The sequence below is a fragment of the Scardinius erythrophthalmus genome (assembly GCF_964197995.2).
Source record: "Scardinius erythrophthalmus genome assembly, chromosome: 23".
Classification (NCBI taxonomy): domain Eukaryota; kingdom Metazoa; phylum Chordata; class Actinopteri; order Cypriniformes; family Leuciscidae; genus Scardinius; species Scardinius erythrophthalmus.
This window is the reverse complement of record NC_138243.1, coordinates 14,998,813-15,022,104: the sequence shown is the minus strand read 5'-3', so window position 1 is coordinate 15,022,104 and position 23,292 is coordinate 14,998,813. Positions and strand designations below refer to the sequence as shown.

The following is a 23,292-nucleotide window of genomic DNA, read 5'->3' as shown; positions in this document are numbered from 1 at the left end:
CGGCTTTCATTTTCAATGGCTCCCTTACAGAGTTTGCATTGCATTTCTTTTCTATCCTGATTTTGTTGATGCAGCATTCTTCCCTTTGGCCAAAGTGAATGAGGCTGATACTGGCTCTAACTCTAACTCTGGCTCTGAACATCTGGCTCTAATTAAAACCTTCCCCCCCTAATATAGCGTCACTTTCCCACTCCCTCTACTCTTTCCTCAGCATCCCTCCCTCCATACCTCCTCCTCTCTGTGTCATGTGTCCTGTGGCCGCGTTTGCATGTGTGGATCTCAGTGCTGAGGAATATGGAGCGTTTGGCTGCTGTGTGGAATTTGGGGATTCTTCTATGTTTGAGTTTTGGAGGGGCCTTGTGTCAGACCACCAACTATACTAGGTGAGCGCTATAGGGCTTTGGCTGAGAACGAACTAAGTGTGCATGTCAAGACAGCTCTTTGCTGCTATAAATAACTCTTTTTACAAACCTTATACTGCAGGAGCTGTTTAAACGTTCTAGCTTTTAAGTGTTTATGTCTGGTAGTGTCATTTAAATGCATGGAGTGTGTGTATGAATTGTATGGAATGTATTGATTAAAGAGTTATGAGGGTTGCAGATGGAAGTTCTTTGAGTTAGTGTGTTTTTTAAGGTGAATCAGGTCGCTTTACCCTGCATCAGGTCCAGCTTTCCTTTGCAGGGAGCGCAATTGCTTTTTCTGAAGAAAACAGATGGATAATTTACTAAATAATGACTAGACTGAGTATTATGACATCCTTATATGGTCTGGAATTCTGGAAAACTTTTAATGCTATGCAGGCTGTTGGAGTTAAAGAAATAGTTCAGCCAAGAATGAAATTTCTAGTCAACCCATATGACTTTCTGTCTTCATTGGAGAAATTTAGTAGAATGTTCATGCTGCTCTTTTCCATACAATGAAATTAAATAGAAAAAAAGGTCAAAAAAGTACAAAAAAACAAACATGTGCTTCACAATCAGTAAAACAACATCTAATTTTATGTCCAATCATGACATCCCTTGCTAAAAATGTTTTTTTTTTTAAGTGTGCTTCTTTTAAACAAAAAATAAGAAAGTATTCTTTCAGTCTATTTTAAATGAAAAATGTAGTTATAATTAAAAACTACTTTAAAAGTTTACCACTGTTCTTAAAAGTATACTTTTATACACTAAAAAGTGGGCCAATTTAGTCTCAAGTAGTATCGAAATAGTACACTTAAAAACATACTTCAAATTTAGGTATACTTCTTTTTTGTAAGGGGTGTGATTAAATAATTTTAATCAAATGGAACACATTTATGTTTTATGTTACTTTATGGAAACCTTTTTTTTTAAACTCGAACAGCACTAAATGCTAAACAAAAAAAATGTTTAATTTATATATCCTAGTTGACAATGCTCTAATGAAAAAGGACAAAAAGTAAAAGACACTTCAAAGGTGCTTCACAATCATGACAAATTGTTTGTGTGCTCGATCATGAGGCGGCAGGATTAAATGTGTGTGATTTTAACCAAATGCATTTATTTTTAAGAAAAATAATCCATCTTATTGGTTGTCTCATTTATATTAGCCCTATTTTTATTTTCTTGCTATTTTTTATCAACAGTAAATATTTGAAAAGGTCATTGAAACGATGCTGTAAACATCCCCATTGCTGAGTGAAGAGAATCTGTCTCAGACGGGTCTGTGGGAGTAACTGCATAATGACAGTTTTTTGGTCTGCTTGTTAGTTCTGGCTCTGCATCATTACATTACAAAAGAGCTGTGTTTTATTTTGCAGTGTCACAGAGTTTAAGTCTATAAACATGCTGCTGCAGACGTCTCAAACATTTCTCAACATTCAAAAGGGATTTTAAGATGTCAGTGAGCTTAGAAATACTGCCTGCATGTGATGTTGTAAACATTGAATAAAAATGTCTGCCTCTCTGCCAGCAAAGCTCATAATTTTAAATATTTAAACTACAGTCAAACTGTTCTTTTGAAAAAAGTTGTTAGCAACACTAACTGGAAGCTACAGACTGGAGACAATATCTATTTAATGCAACTATCATGATGTAATTTATTTCGCTTGTGCATTTTTCTGAGTTTTTTAAATGAATAATTAGGGTGATTATTAAAACTTTGTGGTGGCAAACAAAATTATATCACTGAATACGAGACAAACATTTCCAATAGTCTTTGATGAGGTTTATTTTCTTGCAAGAAAAGGCCAGCACTCATACAGTCACACAGAGTGGCTGCAGAGTGTGACAGTGAAGGGAGGGCATCCTTTCTCCTTTATAGTTTTGACTGCAGAATGTTATCTTTCTAGGCCAATGATGGTATTTTCAATATGTGGAACATTCTTAGACTTGTTCATCATATTTTATCCTTGAGTGGAGGCCCTCCTGTCACGTCACGTACCAACACGCTTTACCCTTCCAATACAATTCCATATTAGAATAAGGTTTGTGTGTGCTCTTTTACTGTCATATGATGGTCACACACATCTTCAAAATAAAATTTCTTCCACAACCTGAACAGATCAATTTACACTAAATGCTAATTCTAATTTAAATAACCGAGTTGAAAATGCACTAAGTAAATATGTCACTCTTCAAAATGCAGAAATACTGTACATAATTCATTATTATTATTATTATTATTATTAAAAGCCTCCTTTTAAAACCAGTTTTCTACATTAGTTTGATGGCTAATTGCATCAACCAGTCAGATTTACTATTTTTGTTATGCGACAATTGTAAGCACTTTTTAAATTGATTTTGTAAATGTTTCTGTCATTTATCTAGTTTAACTAATGCTTCTCATGATAAAAATGAAAGCTATGAACATTGACATTTTATTTAGCCTATGTAGTGAATAATAATAATATCGTAAAACTGGTATCTTAATAGCTTTTGGTTAGCATAATATTTTCATCCTGGATGTTTGCCATAACTCAAGTTTTAGAGTTGTTGTAGGTTCATCTATGTGCATCTGTTTGTACTTTTTAAACTATGTCTTTTGCAATCTATGCCTTAGTCAAGCTTTTGGCTCGCCTTCATGATATAAACAATGTGCAATTTATTGTGCAATATAAACACATTCACATCAGCATTTTATTATAGTCACCACAAATCCCTCTTTTTCACTCTTCCTCACTCTCTCAGGCCTGTGTTTAACTGTGGCGGTGATCTGGCTGGAGACTCAGGCTTTGTGGGCAGTGAAGGATTTCCATCATTCTATAAACCCAACAGCAAATGTACCTGGTACATCACAGTGAGTTCACTTTGAGTTCACACTCGAGATTCTTCGTCATCCTGGGGCTGTATCACAGAGTAAAAGCCTTTAAGTATCTCTGTCTCTTTGTACTAGGTTCCAGAAGGCAATGTGGTCATGCTCTCCTTCAGGATTTTTGACCTGGAGGCTGACCCTCTCTGCCGCTACGACTATGTGGATGTGTACAACGGACACTCTAAGATGGTGCAGAAGCTCGGGCGTTTCTGCGGAACGTTCCGGCCCGGGGCTCTCATCTCCACTTCCAACACCATGATGGTAGAGATGGTATCAGATTCAGGAACAGGAGGGAGAGGGTTCCTGGGTTACTTCAATGGAGGAAAGCCACATGTGGATGGTGAAATTAAACATATTAAATATTTATAATTAAATGCGCATTACGTAGTCAGATTAAAAGTAAACGCATTAAAAAGTAACGCATTACTTTATTTACACATTCATATTTCAGTTCAAATTCCCCATAATATAATCAATTAGAAATGTACACTTATACATGCGCTGGAACTGACAAAATGTATAAAAGTAACAAAACACATTACTTTTCAATAAAAGTTGTAATGTTATGAGATCTTTTGTATGGCAATGGCATAGCTAGCAGTCAGAAAATATTCTAAGTGGTCAGAATATAATAATATTCTAAATGTGTTTGAAGATGAAAAATTAATATAGGCTTAGTTAATGCATTACTTTGTTTAAATCGAGATATACTCAATAGTAATTTTCAGACAAATAACTTGATGCTGGAAACGTGTTGTTTTGACTTGAGGTTTTGCATATTAGAAGTTGAATGTTTGCAGCCTCAATGGTCTTTCTTTTCTTTTCCTTTATGTCAGAGCATCAGTTTTGTGGCGGGAAGCTCACAAAGTCCCAGGGCACAATCAAAACTCCCAACTGGCCGGAGAAAAATTATCCACCGGGCATCAGCTGTTCCTGGCTTATAACAGTGGAGCCGGAAATGGTCAGGAAAGAAAACATCAACCAGTAGTGATCGTTTTCAGTTAATATTTCAATGTTGAATTGGTGGCGGCACGCCAGACATTTTTGCATCCTGTTAAAAGATAAGAAATAGGTTTGTTGGGAAATATTGACTTAGGCTATCTAATGGGACTCTATTGTAAAGTGTTGTGGTTTCGTGTTTCAGGTGATTGAGGTGAAGTTCGATAAGTTTGATTTGGAGTCTGACACGTACTGCCGCTTCGACTATGTGGCGTTCTTTAACGGAGGAGAGAAGGACGATTCGAGGCGCATCGGAAAATTCTGCGGAGACACTTCGCCTCAGTCAGTTATCTCATTCTCTCATTGTATTATTGATATCATTTCTATGAAAAAAACTATCTCTGTTTTTTGTGTCCCACCTACAGGAACATTGTTACCAATAGCAATGTGTTATTGGTGCAGTTCGTATCTGACCTTAGTGTTACTTCAGACGGATTCATGGCGTCGTACAACAGCATCCCACGTGGCCTCCGTACTCCGACTGTAGGTGGCGATGTTGCGACAGGACCTAGAGTGTCTTCCAGACCCACAAAACCCCGTCTCACTCCAGTCAAACAGGAGAAACCTGTTCTGTTGACAACAGAAGCAACAACTACAACCACTACTACAAAAGCTCCTGAACAGCTAAAGCCTCGACCCAAACCTGTGAGGCCTCCAGTCCGTAAACCAGAGCCAGATAGATCCAGACCCTGTAAGCCGGAAAAGATAACAGTAACAAATTATCATGGTTACAGTTGATCATAACTTGTTAGACAATGTTGATTTTTTTTTTTCAGCCACAAACACAAACCCACTGTGCGCAAAGGCATGTAAAAGAGATGGAAGCATCAAGACCAGTTTCTGTGCTAGTGAATTTGGTAAGTCATTTCATACAACAACCATTAAAAAAACATAAAGCACACAGAGGGACCTTTTACACTACCATTCAAAAGTTTGGGGTTGATAATGTTTAATGTTTAAAAAAAAAAAAAAAAAAAAGTCTCTTATCCTCACAAAGGCTGCATTTATTCGATTACAAATACAGTAAAAATAGTAATATTGTGAAATATGATTGCAAATTAAAATAACTGTTTTCTATTTGAATATATTTTAAAATAGACATGTTATTCCTGTGATGGCAAAGCTGAATTTTCAGCATCATTACTCCAGTATTCGGGTGTAACATGACCCTACAGAAATCTTTCTAATATGCTGATTTGCTGCTTAAGAAACTTTTATTTTTTTATCATAGGGTAAGTGTTGAAAACATTTTAAAACTGTTATCATCAGAAAAACAGAAATGATCAACAATTTAAACGTCATTACGGTCACATTTGATCAATTTAATGCAATTAAAGTATTAATTTCTTAAAAAAAAAAGGAAAGATTCTGAATGGTACAGGCCTACTGTATATGTCTTAAAGGGACAGTTCACCAAAAAAAAAAAAATTCTGCCATCATTTACTCACTCTTTTTTAATTCCTCATTTTGATCTATAATATAATATAATATGTAGGGTTTGTAAAGGGATGAACTATCTATCATTCTATAAGAGCAACCTTTTATTTCTCTCTATTTCTCAGTGATCACCGGTACGCTGACAGCATTGGCTTCTGGACCTAGAGGAAGTGTGCAAGCCACAGTGTCCTTAATTAAGGCCTATAAGACTGGTAGTCTTACAATCACCCAAGCTGGAGAAACTATGTCTGTCAAACTTGTGATGCCCTGTAAGAATTGTCCCTTGCTGCGCAGAGGTATATGGCCACATATGCACAGATAAATACACACCGCCAATATGCATTCTTTGGTCTTTATTGCTCATTAGTCATTAATTTCTTACAAATCTGCAAATGATCTATTTATTGACAATAACTGTCTCTTCACTAGGTCAAAACTACATCCTGATGGGTCAGGTGGACGAGGAAGGCCGAGGTGTTCTCAAGCCTGGTAGTTTCACTGCCCTGTACAAAACTCAACACCACAAGATGTTGGCCAGCATCAACAACCAGCCATGCTGATCGCTCAGACCCATGTTTGCACAAGCAGCCTTCGAAGCAAAGACACTCGATGTAATGCAGGACAGTGATTAGACAACGGCCCAAAACTAGTTTGGATATTAAGAGGTATTTTTTTGTCATTGTAAAATAATGCTCAGGAAGTTACACACAAAATTTCTGGACTGTTTTCATTAAACTATGGCGCAATTCAAACTTCAGCTCAGAACTGAATTACATAAAGCAATGATATTTTTCGTACAATTCAATATATACACAGAGATGTCACAAATTATATTTCTAATTTATGATGTCTTCTTATACAGGATTTATATAACACATTAACGCATTAAGACGCATTGTGTTGTTTTACTGGGATGGGCTTTTTCCTTTCACTGAAAGCTGCTTTTGGTCCAAAATACACTGACTTAAACTATGATCTCATACTAATCTGATGATGTGGTAAAAATAACACTTATCTCTTTCTATTGCTCCCCCTTCTCTGCTTCTATGTTCAGAATAGCTTACTACCATACATTTTGTAGCATGGTCATTTTGCTAATTTATTTTATGCATAGAACACCCAAATTACCTATTATATTAGCCAAATGTGCTTCAGTGTTGGTGCTGTTCAAGGTACTGTAACTTTAAGGTACTGTAAAATTAACAAAATTTAAAAGAGTCAATACATCATCAATCCTACTTCCAAAACGTTTTTTTGTCTTACCCTGGTTATGGTAAGCCTATTATAAGTATTTTAGCCTGTCGGGATAAGGTCTGGATAGTTTTCTCTGGAAATTGTGTACGTCACAGTGCGTGTCTCGACATATCCGTAAATGATAATAATTATTTGTATATAAAAAATAGAAGGTAAAATAGAACATAAAACTGACTTACACACAGCTTTGTTATATTACAACACCATATTGTTATATTGATAAGCAACTTTAAATGTCTTAACCCGCTTTTTAAGAATATGAATGCTAGTAGCCTCTTTTACTTCATCTGGTAGAAAATTCCAAATTTCCAGCCAGAAGTACCACCAGATCGTTTATGCTTTACTGTATAATGTGCAAGAAGGCTAGCACTAAAGGATCTTAAACTACGATTCGGGACATATCTCAACAGACAGCCTGAAACGTATAGAGGTGCCAGATTGTTTTCATAAACTAATAAAAGTTTAATATAATTATTCTTATTATAATCATTCTTTGATGAACTGGTAACCAATGCAGTTCCATTAAAACCGGTGTAATATGCTCTCTCCTTTTTAATTTCATTAGTACTCTGGCTGCTGCATTTTGTATCAATTGCAACTTCGCTGTAGAACCCTTAGGTAAGCTATATATAGCATTACAGTAATCAAGATGAGAGAAGATAGAAGCATGAATGAGTTTCCTAGCATCATCCAAAGATAAAAAAGGACATATCTTGGCAATATTTCTCAAATGATTAATATGAGATTAATATGAGACTTAAAACTAAGGTCACAGTCCATAATGACACCCAGGTTCTTAACTTCTTTTTTAGATTGTAGCGATAAGGAGCCCAACCCAGCTTATATTATCCTCTCCCGCTCATGTTTTGGGCCCACAATAAGAATTTCAGTTTTTTCTTCATTCAATTTCAAAAAATTTGTGTTCATCCACTTCACAATGCTGGACAAACAGTCAGACAACTTCTCTAATACAACAGTCTCTGAACTCAACTGAAATGCATAATTGTATATCATCAGTATAAAGATGATAATTCATGTCATATTTCTGAATTATGCTGCCCAAAGGGAGCATGTATAATGAAAATAAAACTGGCCCAAGAATTGATCCTTGTGGAACACCATGTAATATATGTCTTTGAGATACAGTCACCTATATTAACTAAAAAGTTCCTTTCTGTAATATAACCAATTTAAAACATTACCAGAGAGACCTACGAGCTTTTCCAGTCTGTTTAAAAGAATACAATGATCAACCGTGTCGAATGCTGCACTTTATTTAATATCAGATCATTTATTACCTTTAATAGTGCTGTTTCCGTATTATGTAATCTCAAATAGTTTCTCAAATAGAGAAAAGTTGGTCTGGGTACTTTGACGTGTGTATGGTGTGGGAGTGTTAGTTTGTTAGCGAGAAAGGTTGACGTGGAGTACCCAAAATCTCGAACGACCGTTTTTAGAAAATAGTCGAACAAAGGAGAGTCTGCTGACAAAAAAAAAAAAAAAGAGAACGCGGCAGAGCTCGTAATAACAAGAGAATCAACATTGGCTTGGCTTTTTTCGGAGATGGCGAGAACTGAGGGATTTGTAAGCGACGTTTGATACCGTTTTTATTACTCAACAGGAGAGTAAAGTAGGCTATTTTATAGCAGATTAATTGCCATCAGAAGCTCTTTAACAGAGTTCATTAAAGGCCATATTCATCCGCACATTCAGTTACACAGAGCCGAAGCAGAACCAAAACAAAATGCATGCAGGCTTTGTGGGCAGTGAAGGATTCTCATCATTCTACAAACCCAAACCTGGTTACATAATGTAGCCTACTGTGCAAAAAACAGTACCCCAGTATTAAATAGTCTTTCTGTTTCTCTCTCTCAAGTTAAAATCATGGGTTTGTAGCGTCATCTAGTGTCTGATATTTGGACTCAAAAACAATTTATAACTGCAGCTCTGCATAAAAATAACATGTCAGCTTCATATATGCATCATACAATCTTAAGAGAGGTTATAGGCTATTATAGGCCTGTCATCACAGACATCAGACGCTTTAGAGACATCCATCAACGTCACTTAGACCTACTTAAAGCGGATAATGACTTGCAAAGGCACAATGAAGCTAATTCTCGTCCTATGTCTGGCAACCAGGGAATTTATATCCTGTCTGCCCTCTCTGCGTCCTCCCTGGCGACAAAGCACCACTCTGCCTTCTCTTATCAGAACTCTGGGTAATGGTTTTGTGTTTACACTGTGAAATTAAATATTGGATATTGCATGACAGTAAATACCCAGCCAGATAAGTTTAATGTTTATCCCAGGATTTAGGATTATGAAGAGAACATTTTAGAAGCGCCAAAACATCCAAGGCATCTCTAGTCTTGAGTCAATACATTGCAGATTAAAGGAGAGGATGAAACCAGCAAAGAATATATAAGTTCATATATTGTGTTTTCATAAATGATAGGATGCAAAACAAACAATTAAAGAGTAAAGTTCAAATTATTATAATTTAAAAACACATACACAGACTATAATATGTAGCCTGTTGTTGTTGTCTGAGGGCTTTTATTTTGAAGCATTGACCTGACAGGTTAAACAAATTAATGTCTTACTATAAGTTAAAAGTCAATACACACCAGTCACTATGGCTGATTTAGTCCTTTGAATATGTATGTAGCAAAACACCCTCAGACTTGAAAATTAAATGGGTAAATCTCACAAAATCTGTCAAGAGAATGTCAAGGTCATGTTTTAAACGAAAAAATGTAAACAGTTATTTTAAATGTTTGTTTGCACAATCTTTCTTTTTTTAAATGTTTGAGTTTGTTTGGTCATGCTAAACTGTACAGTTACACAATGTAACTATTTGGGTTCAAAATTAACTAAATTTAAATAATGAGTCAAAACATCATCAGTCATCTAAAATGTGTTATGTCTTATCTTGGTTCACTATGCTATACTCCCATTATGAGTGTTTATATTTTTCTGTCGGGATGGTTTTGGCGGGAAATTACGTACAACAAATTTCACTCGTTCGTACGTGTCTCATAAATGTAAAAAGAGAAAAGTTGCTCCTTCTACTTTGACGCATGTATGGTGTGGGAGTGGCATAGGTTGTCACAACAAGCGAGAGAAAGGTTTATATGCGAGCACGCTAAATCTCGAACCTTGAATCATCCGTTTAAAAAAACGGAGGGGAGTCTTCTGGCAAAAAGATGTCAACAGAGCTGGTAATGAAATGAGAATCAACATGCAGTTTATTTAAACACTTGGGGCCAGAAGTTACATATAGATTACTTTTAAAATTTTGAATAATTAAATATTTTATTATTATTAGAATATTTATATCTATATAATAAGTTATATTATTATCTAATATATATTTTAGAGGCTATTTTTTCAGGTTTATACATCTAACATTACTCTCATAGTGGTTGGAAAAAGATATGTTATACAAAGTAAACATTTTGCAGATAATTTCATTTAGTACAGTCTAAATGCATATTATTTATTTAATTAATTATTAAAAATGTTATGACAATTAAGCACATATTCATCCCCAAAACAGAAACTGCATTTGAATGAAAATGACTAAAATCAACAATATATATATATATATAGGCTATATATATATATTCACCATCAACTATTTTAATCAAGACTCAATCTCCTTTAACAGAATCAGAGAACAATAAAACAAAATATATAATAATAATTACTAAACATACATACGTTTTATATTAGAATTCCAGTGATTAGTACAAAATGTTATCTTTTTCCTGAATGCAATCATGAACCTCTGAAAACCCCATTTTGTCATCTAAAAAAACAACAGGAAATCATACATTCAGGACCAGATATCATGACAAAATGCACATACATTGTATTCATTTACAACATCCAGCTCAGTCCTTGTTTTTCAGTTCCACGTGGCCTGCATCACTCTGTCTCCCTTGAAACATTTCATTTCATTTCAACACAGTAAGTACAAGACAGGTGAATGCCAGGTCTGGCAAGAGGATGGAGGAACCAGAGGAAACACTGTGACATCTTTACTAAATATAAAAGATTTAGTTAAATTACACACGACGAAAGGGTCTAGTAGACGCTCCTCTACACAGTTCTGGAGTTCTACAGGTACAAGGCAAGGGATTCTGGGAAAGGAGCCCAGAGGTCAGCAGGTGGCATCGATAATATTGCCATCCATCTGGTGGCGATAAACTACTCGTGCTTTGTGGGAAAAATAGACGGGATGTGTGGCGCTTTCCTCCCCGTCGTAACCCCAGGAGACTGTTGGAGAGAAGCCAGGTTGCACCTCAACAGATGGCACTGTGAATGCAGAGAGAGAGAAAATGAATATCGAGTGTTGAAAGATGGTTTGACCAATACCTTCATTAAGTTTGGTCAACAATGCAACTTACTAGGTGGAGGAGGGCACAGCCTGCCTTTACCCCGGTCTTTACAGCGCTTGTACCAGGGAAAACACTGCAATACTTTTTTACCCATGGTTTACCCAATCTAGAGATCTGGAGAGAGAACATAATGTATAAGATCTACTGACTGAAGAACATGGAGTTTCAATGCCATTGTGTTTGTTTCTTCAAGCTTATCTCGCTTCTCCGACCGGAACATTAGCCGAGAGGTGAAAGCAGGAGATTGCTAATAATGGCTTGAAGAAACAAAGAACTCATTCATCCTGAGAGGATTAATCCTCAGTCGTGTCTGAGACTTGCACTTTACGGTATATCACTTGAGCGGGGCACAGAGTTGTGTTCCATGGCCCACTCTGAAAGGCGGGAACAACCGACCAAGAACAACCAGCTTTGACTCCACAATTAGCCACAATGTCAGTCCAACACATAAATCTTAACTACAGGAAGAGAACCACTATATAATAACAGAACACTTCTGTTACGTAAATAATGAGCAGCTCCACCCGTTTATTTAGCAGAATGGGACTATGATTTATTTTGTCATCTGTAAATCATTAAAATGTTCAAGATGTGACAAATGCATTGTATTTACAAAGGAATGTCATCAGTAAAATAAATTGTGATTTATTTATTTTACTATTTTACTGATGACATTCCTTTATATAAATATAAATGTCAGGGGATGTTTCCAGGGAGGCAGTGTCTCCTTAAAAATTTGGATGAGAAAATCCATTTTACAAAAATAAAACAACGCAATCACTTGTTTTTCTAAAATGACACTGTCCAACACCGACACCAGTAAAGTTCCAGGCAAGTCTGTGTCTCTCTTGCCTCCTCTGAGCCCATTGACTTTCAACAGACCCCCTAAAGCGTGCAGTGGGTTTGATGGGGGGGTAATTGAGAATGAATGGGGGAAAGTCACGTGAGAGGAGGCAATGCCTCCATCGCGCAGTGATTGGATATGATTGAATACGATTGGTTTGTGAGATAAATCCTGCGTCTTGTTTTCGTGTGCGTTCTCGAATTGGCCTGAATGAACAAAATGATGGTGATAATGGGAAAACTAATCAAAAAGTAAGTAAACAACTAACCCACTTAGATACCACTGCTTTATGTCACTTCAAAATCAAACTTGAAATGGCCTGAAAACATGCAATCAGCTTGGAGAAATTAAAGAAACATCTTTGTGTCTGTGACAGACTGTGTTCACCGAGCATGACTGATGATCTGAAAATTATTTGTTCTATTAAAAAGAACAGCTGAACATCCGTTCACAAATAAAAATATATTTTTAAAATCGTTACTGCCTTATTGCCTTATTAGTTTTTTAATAAATGTAAAAAATGCTGAAAAACATGATTTAAAAAAAAAAGTAAAAAAAACTGAAAACTTTGCCTCCTCTTTCTGAATACATGCCATCATATATATATTACTATGTAGAACTACATATATATATATATATATATATATATATATATATAGTTTCTAACTGCTGATGTCAGGGATGTCATATATATATATATATATATATATATATATATATATATATATATACACATGTATATATATATATATGACATCACTGACATCAGCAGTTAGAAACTAGCCAAGACCCTTTACATTCCAGTGGTCAATGATCCCTTAAGCACCGGACAGCCTAGAGATGCACGAGAAAGATGCTTTGTCGTTCTGTGAAAGGTATCTTACATAAAACTCCACCGAGGACAGGCTAATCCCTCATTTAAGAAAATCAAACTAGAGCGACTGTGACATCACAGATCAAATGAGTGCAAATCCAGATAAACATAAGCCCATCATTGAGAGAAACACATTGTTTATAACATACAAATTAGTAAAATATAGTAGACTTCTAAATAATAATAAACTCTTAAAATACTTAGTAGATCTGCATTGTCTAGACTGTAGCCTATTAAAATTTCGGGTAACAGGATAATGAAAACGTGCACGTTAAAGTAGCATATAACCGTATTTTAGGTAAAATAAGCCTATTATTATGCCAAGCACTTAAACATTTCTGCATACAAGTTAAAAAGTTGTTGTTTTTTTCAAAACACTTTGCCCACTTACCAATTAAAGACACTTTAAACAGCACTTGTTCCAGACGTACCTGTAGAGAAACAAAGTGGCGCGCGTCTCATCCAATGATCTGACTGATTTGCTTCGTTTGAAACTCTGGCTCCATGAGATTGTGCTCGTGTTGGTCCCTGCAGAGATCGTGTTAGGGCAGCGAGCAGCGAGCATTCCCGACGGATAATGTCTGATGATGCTGTCCTGACTCTTATCTGCCCCTCTGTTCTGTTACCTCGGTTGCGTATTAAAGCTTTGAATGAGCGTGCGCGGAACGACATGGGAAATTTCCACCGGCCGAGGCTTTAAATAACTAATCCTGAGAGCAACAACAAAAGCGTCTGAGCTCAGAAGTGACTGAGTAGGCTACATTTTTTTTTCTCTCAGGAAGCTGCCATAACAAACCTTCATAAAGTGCATGCAATAAACACATAAAACACTTTAATGACATGAAACCAGATTTTTTTGCCCTTATGTCTGACAAGATAGCCTATCACGGAAATTGTAAGTGAGAACTATATTTTTAGGGAGCTATAGTAATTAATAGTGCAAATCTATTTTTGTAATTTGTAATAAAAAATGTGTGTGTATGTGACTGTAATGAGAGACTGGAATATCAACACTAAAGTTGCTATAGCTTGCCGCACATTGACCATTTTTGACATATTTTGTATGGAGAAAATCAACTTTTGCCTTCAAACAGAAGACTTAGTAGAATATGTTAGAATTAACAATTACAGAAATCTTGTTCATCAGTCGGTAAAATGAATAAATCACTGAAAAACCCAACAAGTTAACTCAACTCAAACCGATTGAGGAAACTGATTGCGGCAAACCATTTAAGTTTAAAAATAAATACATATGAGTATTGTGAACTTATATATATTGAGTCATCAATATATATAAGTTCACAATACTCATATGTATTTACTCAATATATATAAGTTCACAATACTCATATGTATTTATTTTTAAACTTAAATGGTTTGCCGCAATCAGTTTCCTCAATCTGTTTGAGTTGAGTTAACTTGGGTTTTACAGTATAGGCTTTAGGATCCTGTAAAATAGAAAGGACTAAGTCAATGCACTGTAGCTGGTTGTGTATTTACATACTTAAATGTGTTTTTGTATCAAGTGGTGTTTATGTATTGTGTTTTATTATTTGATGTGGATGTGTATTGATGTGAGACAGTAAACAATAAAGTGAAAATGAATTGATTGAACTGAATTCATACATTCATTGTTGGAATGTTTTGTTTACTTTATTAGTAAGAAGTGTTTGTACAGTAATAAAAAACATTTTTACAAAGACTTCATAGTTTCTTATTCATGTTAAATGTACGAAAATTCACTAAAATAGGCCTACAAAAATGCAAAAACATGTTACAAAGAAACAACATTAAACATTTGTAAAAAATAGTCCCACCTCTTATCACCATTGTATAGGTTGAGCCACTTAAAAAAACTCACTTAAAAAGAGCTAAAAAAGAAAGAAAAGATACTGACACTGAATAAATGCACAATTTGTAAAAAAGAAAAAAATCTTTTTGACAGATCTGCTGAGAACTTGGCACTGCTTGTATCGTCATCTGTTTGGTATTATTTGGGCTCTGTGTGTGACCTATTGCAATGGCTATTCACATTAAATTCACCAGGCTCTTCTTTATGTTTTTCAGGCCGCTCAAACCCACACGCTTCCCTTTCCCTCGCTCTCTCCTGCCCCCTGCTGGCCACAGCAGCCCCCCAGGCCTCGATGACCTGACGCAGGCAGGTTCTTGTAGACGGCCCGGCTGTAGGGGATGAAGCACAGGCCCAGCTGGAGGTGGCGGGCCATCCTGCAATAAGCGGCCAGAGCCAGAACCAGGAGCGGAGCCAGCAACAGGAACCCCACCACCAGCAAAGCCACACAACCTCCATCGTCCAAGAGATCTGAACAGTAGACGGAAGTACCGTGGCGTTGAACCTTTGGAACAAATGGAGAGAGTTAGTTAGCAAGAAAAAGAGAGGTAGGGCAAAGTACTGTACAAATTGTGCCTGTAATATATTGTCTGATCTGATAAGAGCATGAATACATTGACCTGCGATGATTAATAAAAAGCATCTGGTGAGGCAATGGAAGTCGACTGACAGCTCAGATGGAGATAGTTAACTTATCACTGATTCAGTGAAATGATAAGAGAGGATTATGTGTGAGAGTTTTATTATCCAGATGTTTTGTGTTAGTTGCACTGAAATGTAGGAAGTTTAGTCATCAGTGCTTGGATGACATTAGAGTAATCTAAGATGTTTTAATGTCCTTCGAGGGAAGAGAGTTGTGATTTGGCAACCCATTTGGGCTGGAACTGCAGTATGTGAGGACAAGTACAGAAAAAAGATTAAAATATAATTACATATATATACAGTACCTTTCAAAAGTTCGGAGTAAAGGGCCCTACACACCGGGACGAATATCGGCTCGCGTTATTCGCCAGCGTTTTTCAGCGCGTTTTTTGTGTTCACACCCAAGCGATTTTCGCTGACGATGAGCCGAGTGAACATGCAAATTCATTCCCTGACATTAGATGGCGCTTAATGTAAAACAGAAACCACTCCATAACAGTTCTCTTTTATCAAGATTTTTGTAGTCGCTGTCGCGTTTGTCATATAGTTCTTTATGTTCCGACACCAACGAGACCAGCAGCTCTACATTCATCTTGCCTTCCATCTTCCTCGTCTTATTTCTTCCCGGCAGTGTTTAGACGCTACTCGGCGTACGTATATGTGCTCGGCAAGACCGTTTTGTGTTTGAGCGCCCCCAAGTTGTGTTTTACTGTAACTTCAGAAGCTCCAGACACGTGAACAAAAGCGCCAATCTCATTGGTCGGATAGTTTTTGACGCGCCGCGTCAAACCAAAAAAACGAACCCGAGGCGTTTTTAAAAAAATGACGCTTTTACGCGTGGCGTTTTTCGCGCCGGTGTGCACACTCACATTGGCGCCCTTTGTTTAGTCACGAGGCGTTAAACGTCGGCGAATATCGCGCGCGAAATTCGTCCCGGTGTGAACAGGCCTTAAGATTATTTTTCTAATATAAAATTTGCGCGCGATATTCGCCGACGTTTAACGCCAAAAATCTTGATAAAAGAGAACTGTTATGGAGTGGTTTCTGTTTTACATTAAGCGCCATCTAATGTCAGGGAATGAATTTGAATGTTCACTCGGCTCATCGTCAGCGAAAATCGCTTGGGTGTGAACACAAAAAACGCGTTGAAAAACACTGGCGAATAACGCGCGCCGATATTCGTCCTGGTGTGTAGGGCCCTTAAGGAATGAAACCATTAAGGACCAAAATACATTGAAGACATTTATAATGTCACAAAATATTTTCATTTTTAAAATAAACTTTCTATTTATCATTCTGAAATATGAAAGTAAAAATGCATAATATCAAGCAGCACAACCAATTTCAACACTGACATTACTCTTTCTTGAGCAGCAATGATTTCTGAAGGATCCTGTGACACTGAAGACTGGAGTAATGATCCTGAAAATTCAGCTTTGTCATCACAGGAATAAACTGTATTTTAGAAAATTGAAAACACTTACGTATTTTAAATTGTAACAATATTTCACAATATGACTGTTCTACTGTATTTTAAACCAAATAAAAGCAGCCTTGGTGAGCAAAGAGACTTCTTTCAAAACCATTAAATAATCTTAACTCAAACTTTTGAACTGTGTAGTTTCTTTTGCTCAAATCGTACTATTTTTTTTTATTTGTACTAACATGCACTGTTGAATCACGCAGTTAGACTAGGAATGTACATTATAAAAGCAAATAGGGTGCATTTTGATTGGAAGACTTTAAGACAACATTACTTATACAAACGTAACAACGTAAAAAATTACCGTTGAATGGCAGAGGAAGCCAAAAACGACCATGATGAGGGATGGCAAGAGGATGAGGCCGAAGATAAATGCAGCCAAACCTACGTTGAGCGCGGCGATGACCAGATTCTGTGCTGTAACCAGAACAGAGCAGGCCCAACAGTCCAAAGAGCCCCTCAGCTCCAGAGGCGAGTCGTTCACTGCACTGCCTTCTACTGAGTACGGAGGAGGAACCACCACACCTGAGCTGGACAGGTTTGCTGGAGTACTGGAGGAGATGGAACCGGTGTGATGGAGACGCGGGTGAGGGGATTCAAGCTCCCCCCGATCCGTGGGGGACTGAAGAGAGATGGGTTTCTCCAAGGAACCATTACGGGAAAGACTCATCTTGCCGTTCATCATTCAGTTTTTGTCTAGATAGATAGATATATATTAAGGGCTATTGGTTAATAATGGTACAGTAATGGCTAAAATGGCCACAAACAATGAAATGAATCAATATCAAATTATATTTTTAGGTGTTAGATGTTTGTAACATCTAGGCCTGGTTTCACAGACAGGGTTTAGATTAAACCAGGATTAGGCCTTATAGTTCAATTATGGCATTTAAATAGCTTTTATAAACTTGCCCAAAAAACATTACTAGTGTGAATGTTGAGACAAATCAATGGCTTGCTTTCAGTTAAAACATTTATTATTTGAGCTGTAAAGCTGTTTAAATATTTTTTACAGTAATTTTAGGGTTTATTGTGTTGCCTTGTTGTGGCAACACAATAGTTGTGAAACTGGATATAACTTTACACAGAAATGGTTAGTGTGTGAATTTTGTAATGCTCAAATCAATTATGTTAACACACATAGGCCTGGTTTCACAGAATGGGCTTAGATTAAGCCAGGATTAGGCCTTAGTTCAATTAGGAAATTTAAGTAGCTTTTATAAACGTGCCCAAGAAAAAAACATTACCGGTGGAGATATTTTAAGATATGTCAGTGCAAGCTGCTTTCCGTTAAAACAGCTCAAACATGCATTTTAGTCTGGGACTAGCCTTCTTGTCTGTGAAACCGGGGGATAATGTTTATGTCCTGGCTAAACTATTGAAAAGTTTTGCTCTATTTTATAAAAAATAAGGGAGGGACAAGTGAAAATGAATTTTTGTGGTTATCAGCATTATACCACAAGTGCTGTCAATCAAAAATATTCCTTTAAAGGTGATTTTGTTGGTGGAAACCATTTAAAAAATGTGGATTGTATCTCTCAAAAAAGTTCTGGTGAAACGTATAGATAGTAAATGGTGATAACTAATACTGAAGATCAGGAAATTAAGCCGCTGACCCCACCCTGATCTCCAGGATACCAAAAAATACAAAACAATAACTTTGGAACGGGCTCATCAGGAAACCCTGAATGCTGACTATAGATCACAAATCCTACAAAACAGCGGAACGCCAAAAGAGCAACATCCTAAAAAGAAACAGTCATAAAGAGCTTGTTACAGGTTTACAACGATCACTTAAGAAAGTGAATGTCAGGAAAATAGAAATGTTCCCTTGATTTATGCTGTTTAGTCCTTTTGATCAAAAATACGCACTGAGTAGTAGTAGCGTTGAGGACAGATGTTAGAGACAGATGTTGTTTATTTGGAGTGGGCCCAATTTTTAGTGAATACAAGTATGATATCACTCTGCCATTAATAGTTCAGATGTTATCGAGACCTTGATTTAAAATCCTTTCCCACACAATCACCTTTACATCACTTGTGTTTTTATTAAGTGACAATATTACCAAAAGACTCTACATTTATATTCTTTATATTTATGAATTCTGCAAACGATATTAATCCAAGTGATGGTGGAAAGTTATTTTAATATTTTATTTATTTTATTGATGTATTTTGCTTTAATAGTAAAATGTTTTATTTATAATTTATTTTTAGAAGTGATTTTAGTGCAAGATTAAATCACCAGCACGACTATTCTTACATTCTGATTCAGGGTTCCGAATATCAGGAAATTCCACAAAATATATCAAGGGGATTTTGACAGGACATAGACTGTCTTTAGGGAATTAAAGTCAATAGATATGCCAGGAAAAAAGAACAGCATAAACTGAGCTAATCTATGAATTGCATTGTTTATCATATTGAAAACACTTTTTAGATTGAGACTATATTTTTATAGTTTTTTTCCTCCAACTTTGTATAAAAGCGGCTGCTAAATGATTAAATGTAAATATTTAACATGGCTCCAAGATACCAGGTCTTAATGCATAATACTGAAATACCTTTGTGTTATCCAAAGCCTGTATAAAAAATTCACATTATGTATTTGCATATTTAAATATTTAAACATGTAAATCATAAAATGTGCAAAAAAAAATCATGAAACAGTGCTATTTGCTTAAGTTCAAAAACAATACAAAGCCCAAAATATGCATATATGGATATTTTTTTTAAAATCATGTACATTTAAAATTATGCTTAAAAATCATGAAACAAGTTAAAGTCCAAAATCTTCTATACTTACATTAGTGTAATAGAGTAGGTTGTTCGTTCCCTCAAAAACCACCTTTCCTCCTGCAGAAAAACTTTTCCCTTTACTTACGAAACAGACAAATCCTTCAAAGACTGGCTGAGACGATTATATAGGTCTATAATGTTTATTATACGTTATATTTATCTAGTTTTCATGTCCGTCTGTAGTATCTCCACTGGCTCTGTGTGAAACTGACCTCTGTGGAACGGTCACTCCTCTATTTCAGCCTTTTCTCTTCGTCCTTTCCTGCACTGCTCTTTCCTTCCTTTGACGAAGATGTCCTGCCTTGGTAACTCAGTTATATCTCTCCACTCCCACTTCTCTTTTTGGCCCCACACTGCTCTGGCTGGGGCATTTTGGGGTGATGGGTGGGCGGCGTAGTCTTATCCAGGAGTAGATTTTTTTTTTTTTTGCCCAATGAGAAGATATAATATGACCTGGACTTATGTTACACACTCCACAAAAGAGTGTTTACTTTAAAACAAATTTCTCTCAGAAATTGTTAGCTATTTTTTATTTGAAGTAGAAAGATTCAAATAGTATTTTCTTGCTAAATGTTCTCCAATAAAAAAAAATCTTTTTTTTTTTTTTAACAGCGCATGCCATGACAGTCTGTGCTTTTTTCTGATGCAATTACATTTTTATTTGTGCTTTGAAGACCACTGGAAAGGTCTTTAGAAGCACGTCATCCTACAAAACTGACATTTTATAATTTAACAGTTACCTAAAGAACACATCACAACCTTTCTATTTTCATCACACTCTTAGAAAAGAATCAGACACTCAAGCATCTCAAGCACAATAAAAGGACTCCTGATGTCCTGAAGAAAATATTTGACATGATTAAGGGGCATATAAAAAAAACTGAAATATGAAAGAGGTCGAGGAAACTCCAGTGGCACACAAAGAGATTAAGAAAGCTATTTCCCCTGATGAGTTAAAGTCTAAAACAAATCTGAAATAAAAGTTAGAAAAAGGCTTACACTTATGTCTATACCACCGAGGGCTCTCTAAAACAGTTGGCCCTTTGTATGATGTTTCCCACTTCACCTTGAGTTCAGCTTCAGCTCCAGCGAGGGGAGTTCATGTCTGTTCAATATCTCTCAGGACGTGTCAGAGCTGTCAGGACACAGGGCTCCAGGAGGATGTTTTCTGGAGATTTCAGCAGAGGGCATGTAGATTGGCTTTGTTTTTGGGCCCAATTCAAATGCTGATCAAATTAGCTTAGAATACAAAAATAACAAAAAATGTTACATATTGGAAATGCAGCTTTGCAGAAAATGTTTCAATGTTATAATCAGGAAGTATTCTGTTATCACAATAATTCATATATGACTAATATAATATCAGATAAAACTAAACTAAAGTAAGAAAATAAGATATATAGGTAAGATAATACTTAAAGGTACATGCACTATGGCCCTCTAGTGGTTAAAAAGAACTGGATACATCGTTGTTTTGGTTGTTCTTCGGTTCTGCGTGACTGTGGATGAATATGATTATTCTACTGCTCATAAAACACTACTAGGCTTACGAGATATAACCAGTTTGAAAAGGATCTCAAGCTGACTACACTCAAAAAAATGGCTCTTTGGTTGAACATGATTCAATCATGGGCAGTGGTTCCACGTGATTGAATTAAAGCAGGGATATCAGAGACGGGCTCTGGGGCTAGCAGCTATGCAGTTTCAGGAATTTCTTTGCTGTATTCTCGCTTTTTGCTCGCAGGTTTCTCTATAGAGCTCCCCCTACAGCTTCGGAATAGATATTTGACAACACTGTCGAAAAACTCGTTGCCGACTCTCAGATACCAGAGGCTAGTAGATCAACGACATCAAAGCAGATGGGACATTCTTGAAAACATCTTCATTCGAGTTCGAACAGCGTGAGGGAGCGCAATAATGTCAGAATTTTAGCTGATTTTTTTGCTGTAAAGCAATTCATTACATCGCGAGACCTGATAGCACGTGATACTTCCTGATGCTGCGAGTTGCAAGGGTGGTTTTTCGGCTCACATGCGCTTGGGGGGTGCAAGACGACCACCATTCAACCCAAAAAAAGTCATATAATTATTCCAATGACTCCGAAGCTGTTCAGTTAAGGTGAAAAAGGTACTTAGTTCACCTTTAATTTATTTGAACACGATTGATTCAAGTTATTTGAACACGATTGAATCAAGTTATTTGGACACGACTGAATCAAGTTATTTGGACATGTCTAATTTTAATTAAGTTTACTCACTTCACTTAAGTTCATCCAACATGAAGTATTTGAGTTGAGATAACATGGTTCCGTCATGTGGAACCACTGTCCATGATTAAATCATTTTCAGCCAAAACGTTATTTTTTTGTGTCTATTTAATGGACACACAGATATAATATAGAATAATATATATATATATATATAACATACTATCAACCTAAACATAGCTTTTCTTTCAATACATATGATGTTAGATGTTGGCAGTCTAAATATGGTACTGATTGCCTGGTATCAAATTTCTTTTAAATATTTTGTGGTCAGGTATAGACATAAGCTACTAGATTAAATTATTTTCTGAGTTACTTGATTGAAACGTTCTTTCAAAATTAAAACATCGAGTTAAGCCAAAGAGTAACCTTTACGTAAAGGCTGATCTTATTGCATATGCATTTGTAGCAGTTTCCCTTTCAGACGCAAAATTTATGGGAGGAGAGTATTTAAATGAATCATGCAAGGTGATTTACTAAGGTTTGCACTAGTCAATTTACTGGTATTTGCGCCGTTATTTACCGCCCATGTCTTAAAGCAACATTAAAGATGATTTTTTACCTTAAAATAATGTTTCCAAAATCGTTTCAGTGGTTCATCAAATCGTAACAGGGTGAAAGGCACTTCAACATATATCTGCTATAACCGCACTATGCAAGTTTGCCAGATTTAGTAGCGTTTCTGAATGAGACATAAGAAACTACAAATTTGACTTGCTTTACGGCAAGCGTTACAATAGTCATTATTTAGTTTTTCTTCGTTTCTGATGTCACAATAAATCATACTTTAATAAAATCATGCAACAAACTCTACCTTGTCTGTGGGCATCCTTATTTCCAAAGCCGGTGCTGGATAAACAGCGAGCGTGCGTGCTGCGGTAGGCTAAATTATTTACGACAACGGTAATGGACAATTCTGCTTCCAACCTGTAGGGCGACCATAGTGATTGCGACCGAAGAGGAAAAGTTCTTCACTCTTCAGTGTTGCTTAGATGCTAATTTGCGCTCCTCTTGGTAGATTAAGTTGGTCATTATGGAAATGATCCGGCTACTGAGTTCTCTAATTTCGTGTCGTCAGTAGATTACGTGCTGAACTTTCCAGTCCTATCGGTACTTTATTGTTATTGCGCTCTCATGCTAATTCACCCTCTTTAGTAAATCTAGCA

General features: G+C 36.4%; 3 protein-coding genes across 5 annotated transcripts; 1 reads left to right on the top strand and 2 right to left on the bottom strand.

Annotated features, from left to right (window-relative positions):
- The first annotated feature begins 242 nt into the window (after nt 1–242).
- pcolcea (procollagen C-endopeptidase enhancer a) lies at nt 243–8,068 on the top strand. The gene is made up of 9 exons (XM_081353849.1): nt 243–383; nt 3,150–3,258; nt 3,355–3,613; nt 4,110–4,234; nt 4,418–4,554; nt 4,638–4,963; nt 5,049–5,129; nt 5,835–6,005; nt 6,139–8,068. The coding sequence occupies exons 1-9, from the start codon at nt 295–297 to the stop codon at nt 6,267–6,269; spliced, it is 1,428 nt and encodes a 475-aa protein (XP_081209975.1). The 5' UTR covers nt 243–294; the 3' UTR covers nt 6,270–8,068.
- A 2,692-nt stretch (nt 8,069–10,760) lies between these two features.
- LOC308683413 (uncharacterized protein) lies at nt 10,761–13,943 on the bottom strand. Its single transcript, XM_081353884.1, has 3 exons — nt 13,519–13,943; nt 11,379–11,468; nt 10,761–11,286 (listed from the first exon to the last, which is right to left on the bottom strand). Exons 1-3 carry the CDS (start codon nt 13,757–13,759, stop codon nt 11,132–11,134), a joined length of 486 nt encoding a protein of 161 aa, XP_081210010.1. The 5' UTR covers nt 13,760–13,943; the 3' UTR covers nt 10,761–11,131.
- Nucleotides 13,944–14,695: 752 nt separating this feature from the next.
- On the bottom strand, nt 14,696–21,566 carry tmem88a (transmembrane protein 88 a). Of its 3 annotated transcripts, none has more exons than XM_081353717.1 (4): nt 20,927–21,566; nt 19,868–19,917; nt 17,366–17,757; nt 14,696–15,441 (listed from the first exon to the last, which is right to left on the bottom strand). In XM_081353717.1, exons 3-4 carry the CDS (start codon nt 17,744–17,746, stop codon nt 15,160–15,162), a joined length of 663 nt encoding a protein of 220 aa, XP_081209843.1. In that variant the 5' UTR covers nt 17,747–17,757; nt 19,868–19,917; nt 20,927–21,566; the 3' UTR covers nt 14,696–15,159. The 3 variants fall into 3 exon arrangements, with proteins under 3 accessions (XP_081209843.1, XP_081209842.1, XP_081209841.1); XM_081353716.1 differs by lacking the exon at nt 20,927–21,566 and adding an exon at nt 20,073–20,148 and having other exon boundaries at nt 14,704–15,441; XM_081353715.1 differs by lacking the exon at nt 20,927–21,566 and having other exon boundaries at nt 14,704–15,441; nt 19,868–20,208.
- Between the last annotated feature and the right edge of the window lie 1,726 nt (nt 21,567–23,292).

Bases quoted from the DNA above. Each gene is read 5' to 3' on its own strand.
- LOC308683413 (XM_081353884.1), bottom strand. From the start codon at position 13,759: ATGTCGTTCCGCGCACGCTCATTCAAAGCTTTAATACGCAACCGAGGT. The intron at 11,469-13,518 runs GTACGTCTGGAA...TCTAGATTGGGT, and splicing joins GCCACTTTGTTTCTCTACAG to AAACCATGGGTAAAAAAGTA. The intron at 11,287-11,378 runs GTAAGTTGCATT...CTGCATTCACAG, and splicing joins GCTGTGCCCTCCTCCACCTA to TGCCATCTGTTGAGGTGCAA.
- pcolcea (XM_081353849.1), top strand. From the start codon at position 295: ATGGAGCGTTTGGCTGCTGTGTGGAATTTGGGGATTCTTCTATGTTTG. The intron at 3,259-3,354 runs GTGAGTTCACTT...TCTTTGTACTAG, and splicing joins AATGTACCTGGTACATCACA to GTTCCAGAAGGCAATGTGGT. The intron at 4,555-4,637 runs GTCAGTTATCTC...TCCCACCTACAG, and splicing joins TGCGGAGACACTTCGCCTCA to GAACATTGTTACCAATAGCA.
- tmem88a (XM_081353717.1), bottom strand. From the start codon at position 17,746: ATGATGAACGGCAAGATGAGTCTTTCCCGTAATGGTTCCTTGGAGAAA. The intron at 15,442-17,365 runs GTAATTTTTTAC...TTTGTTCCAAAG, and splicing joins GCTTCCTCTGCCATTCAACG to GTTCAACGCCACGGTACTTC.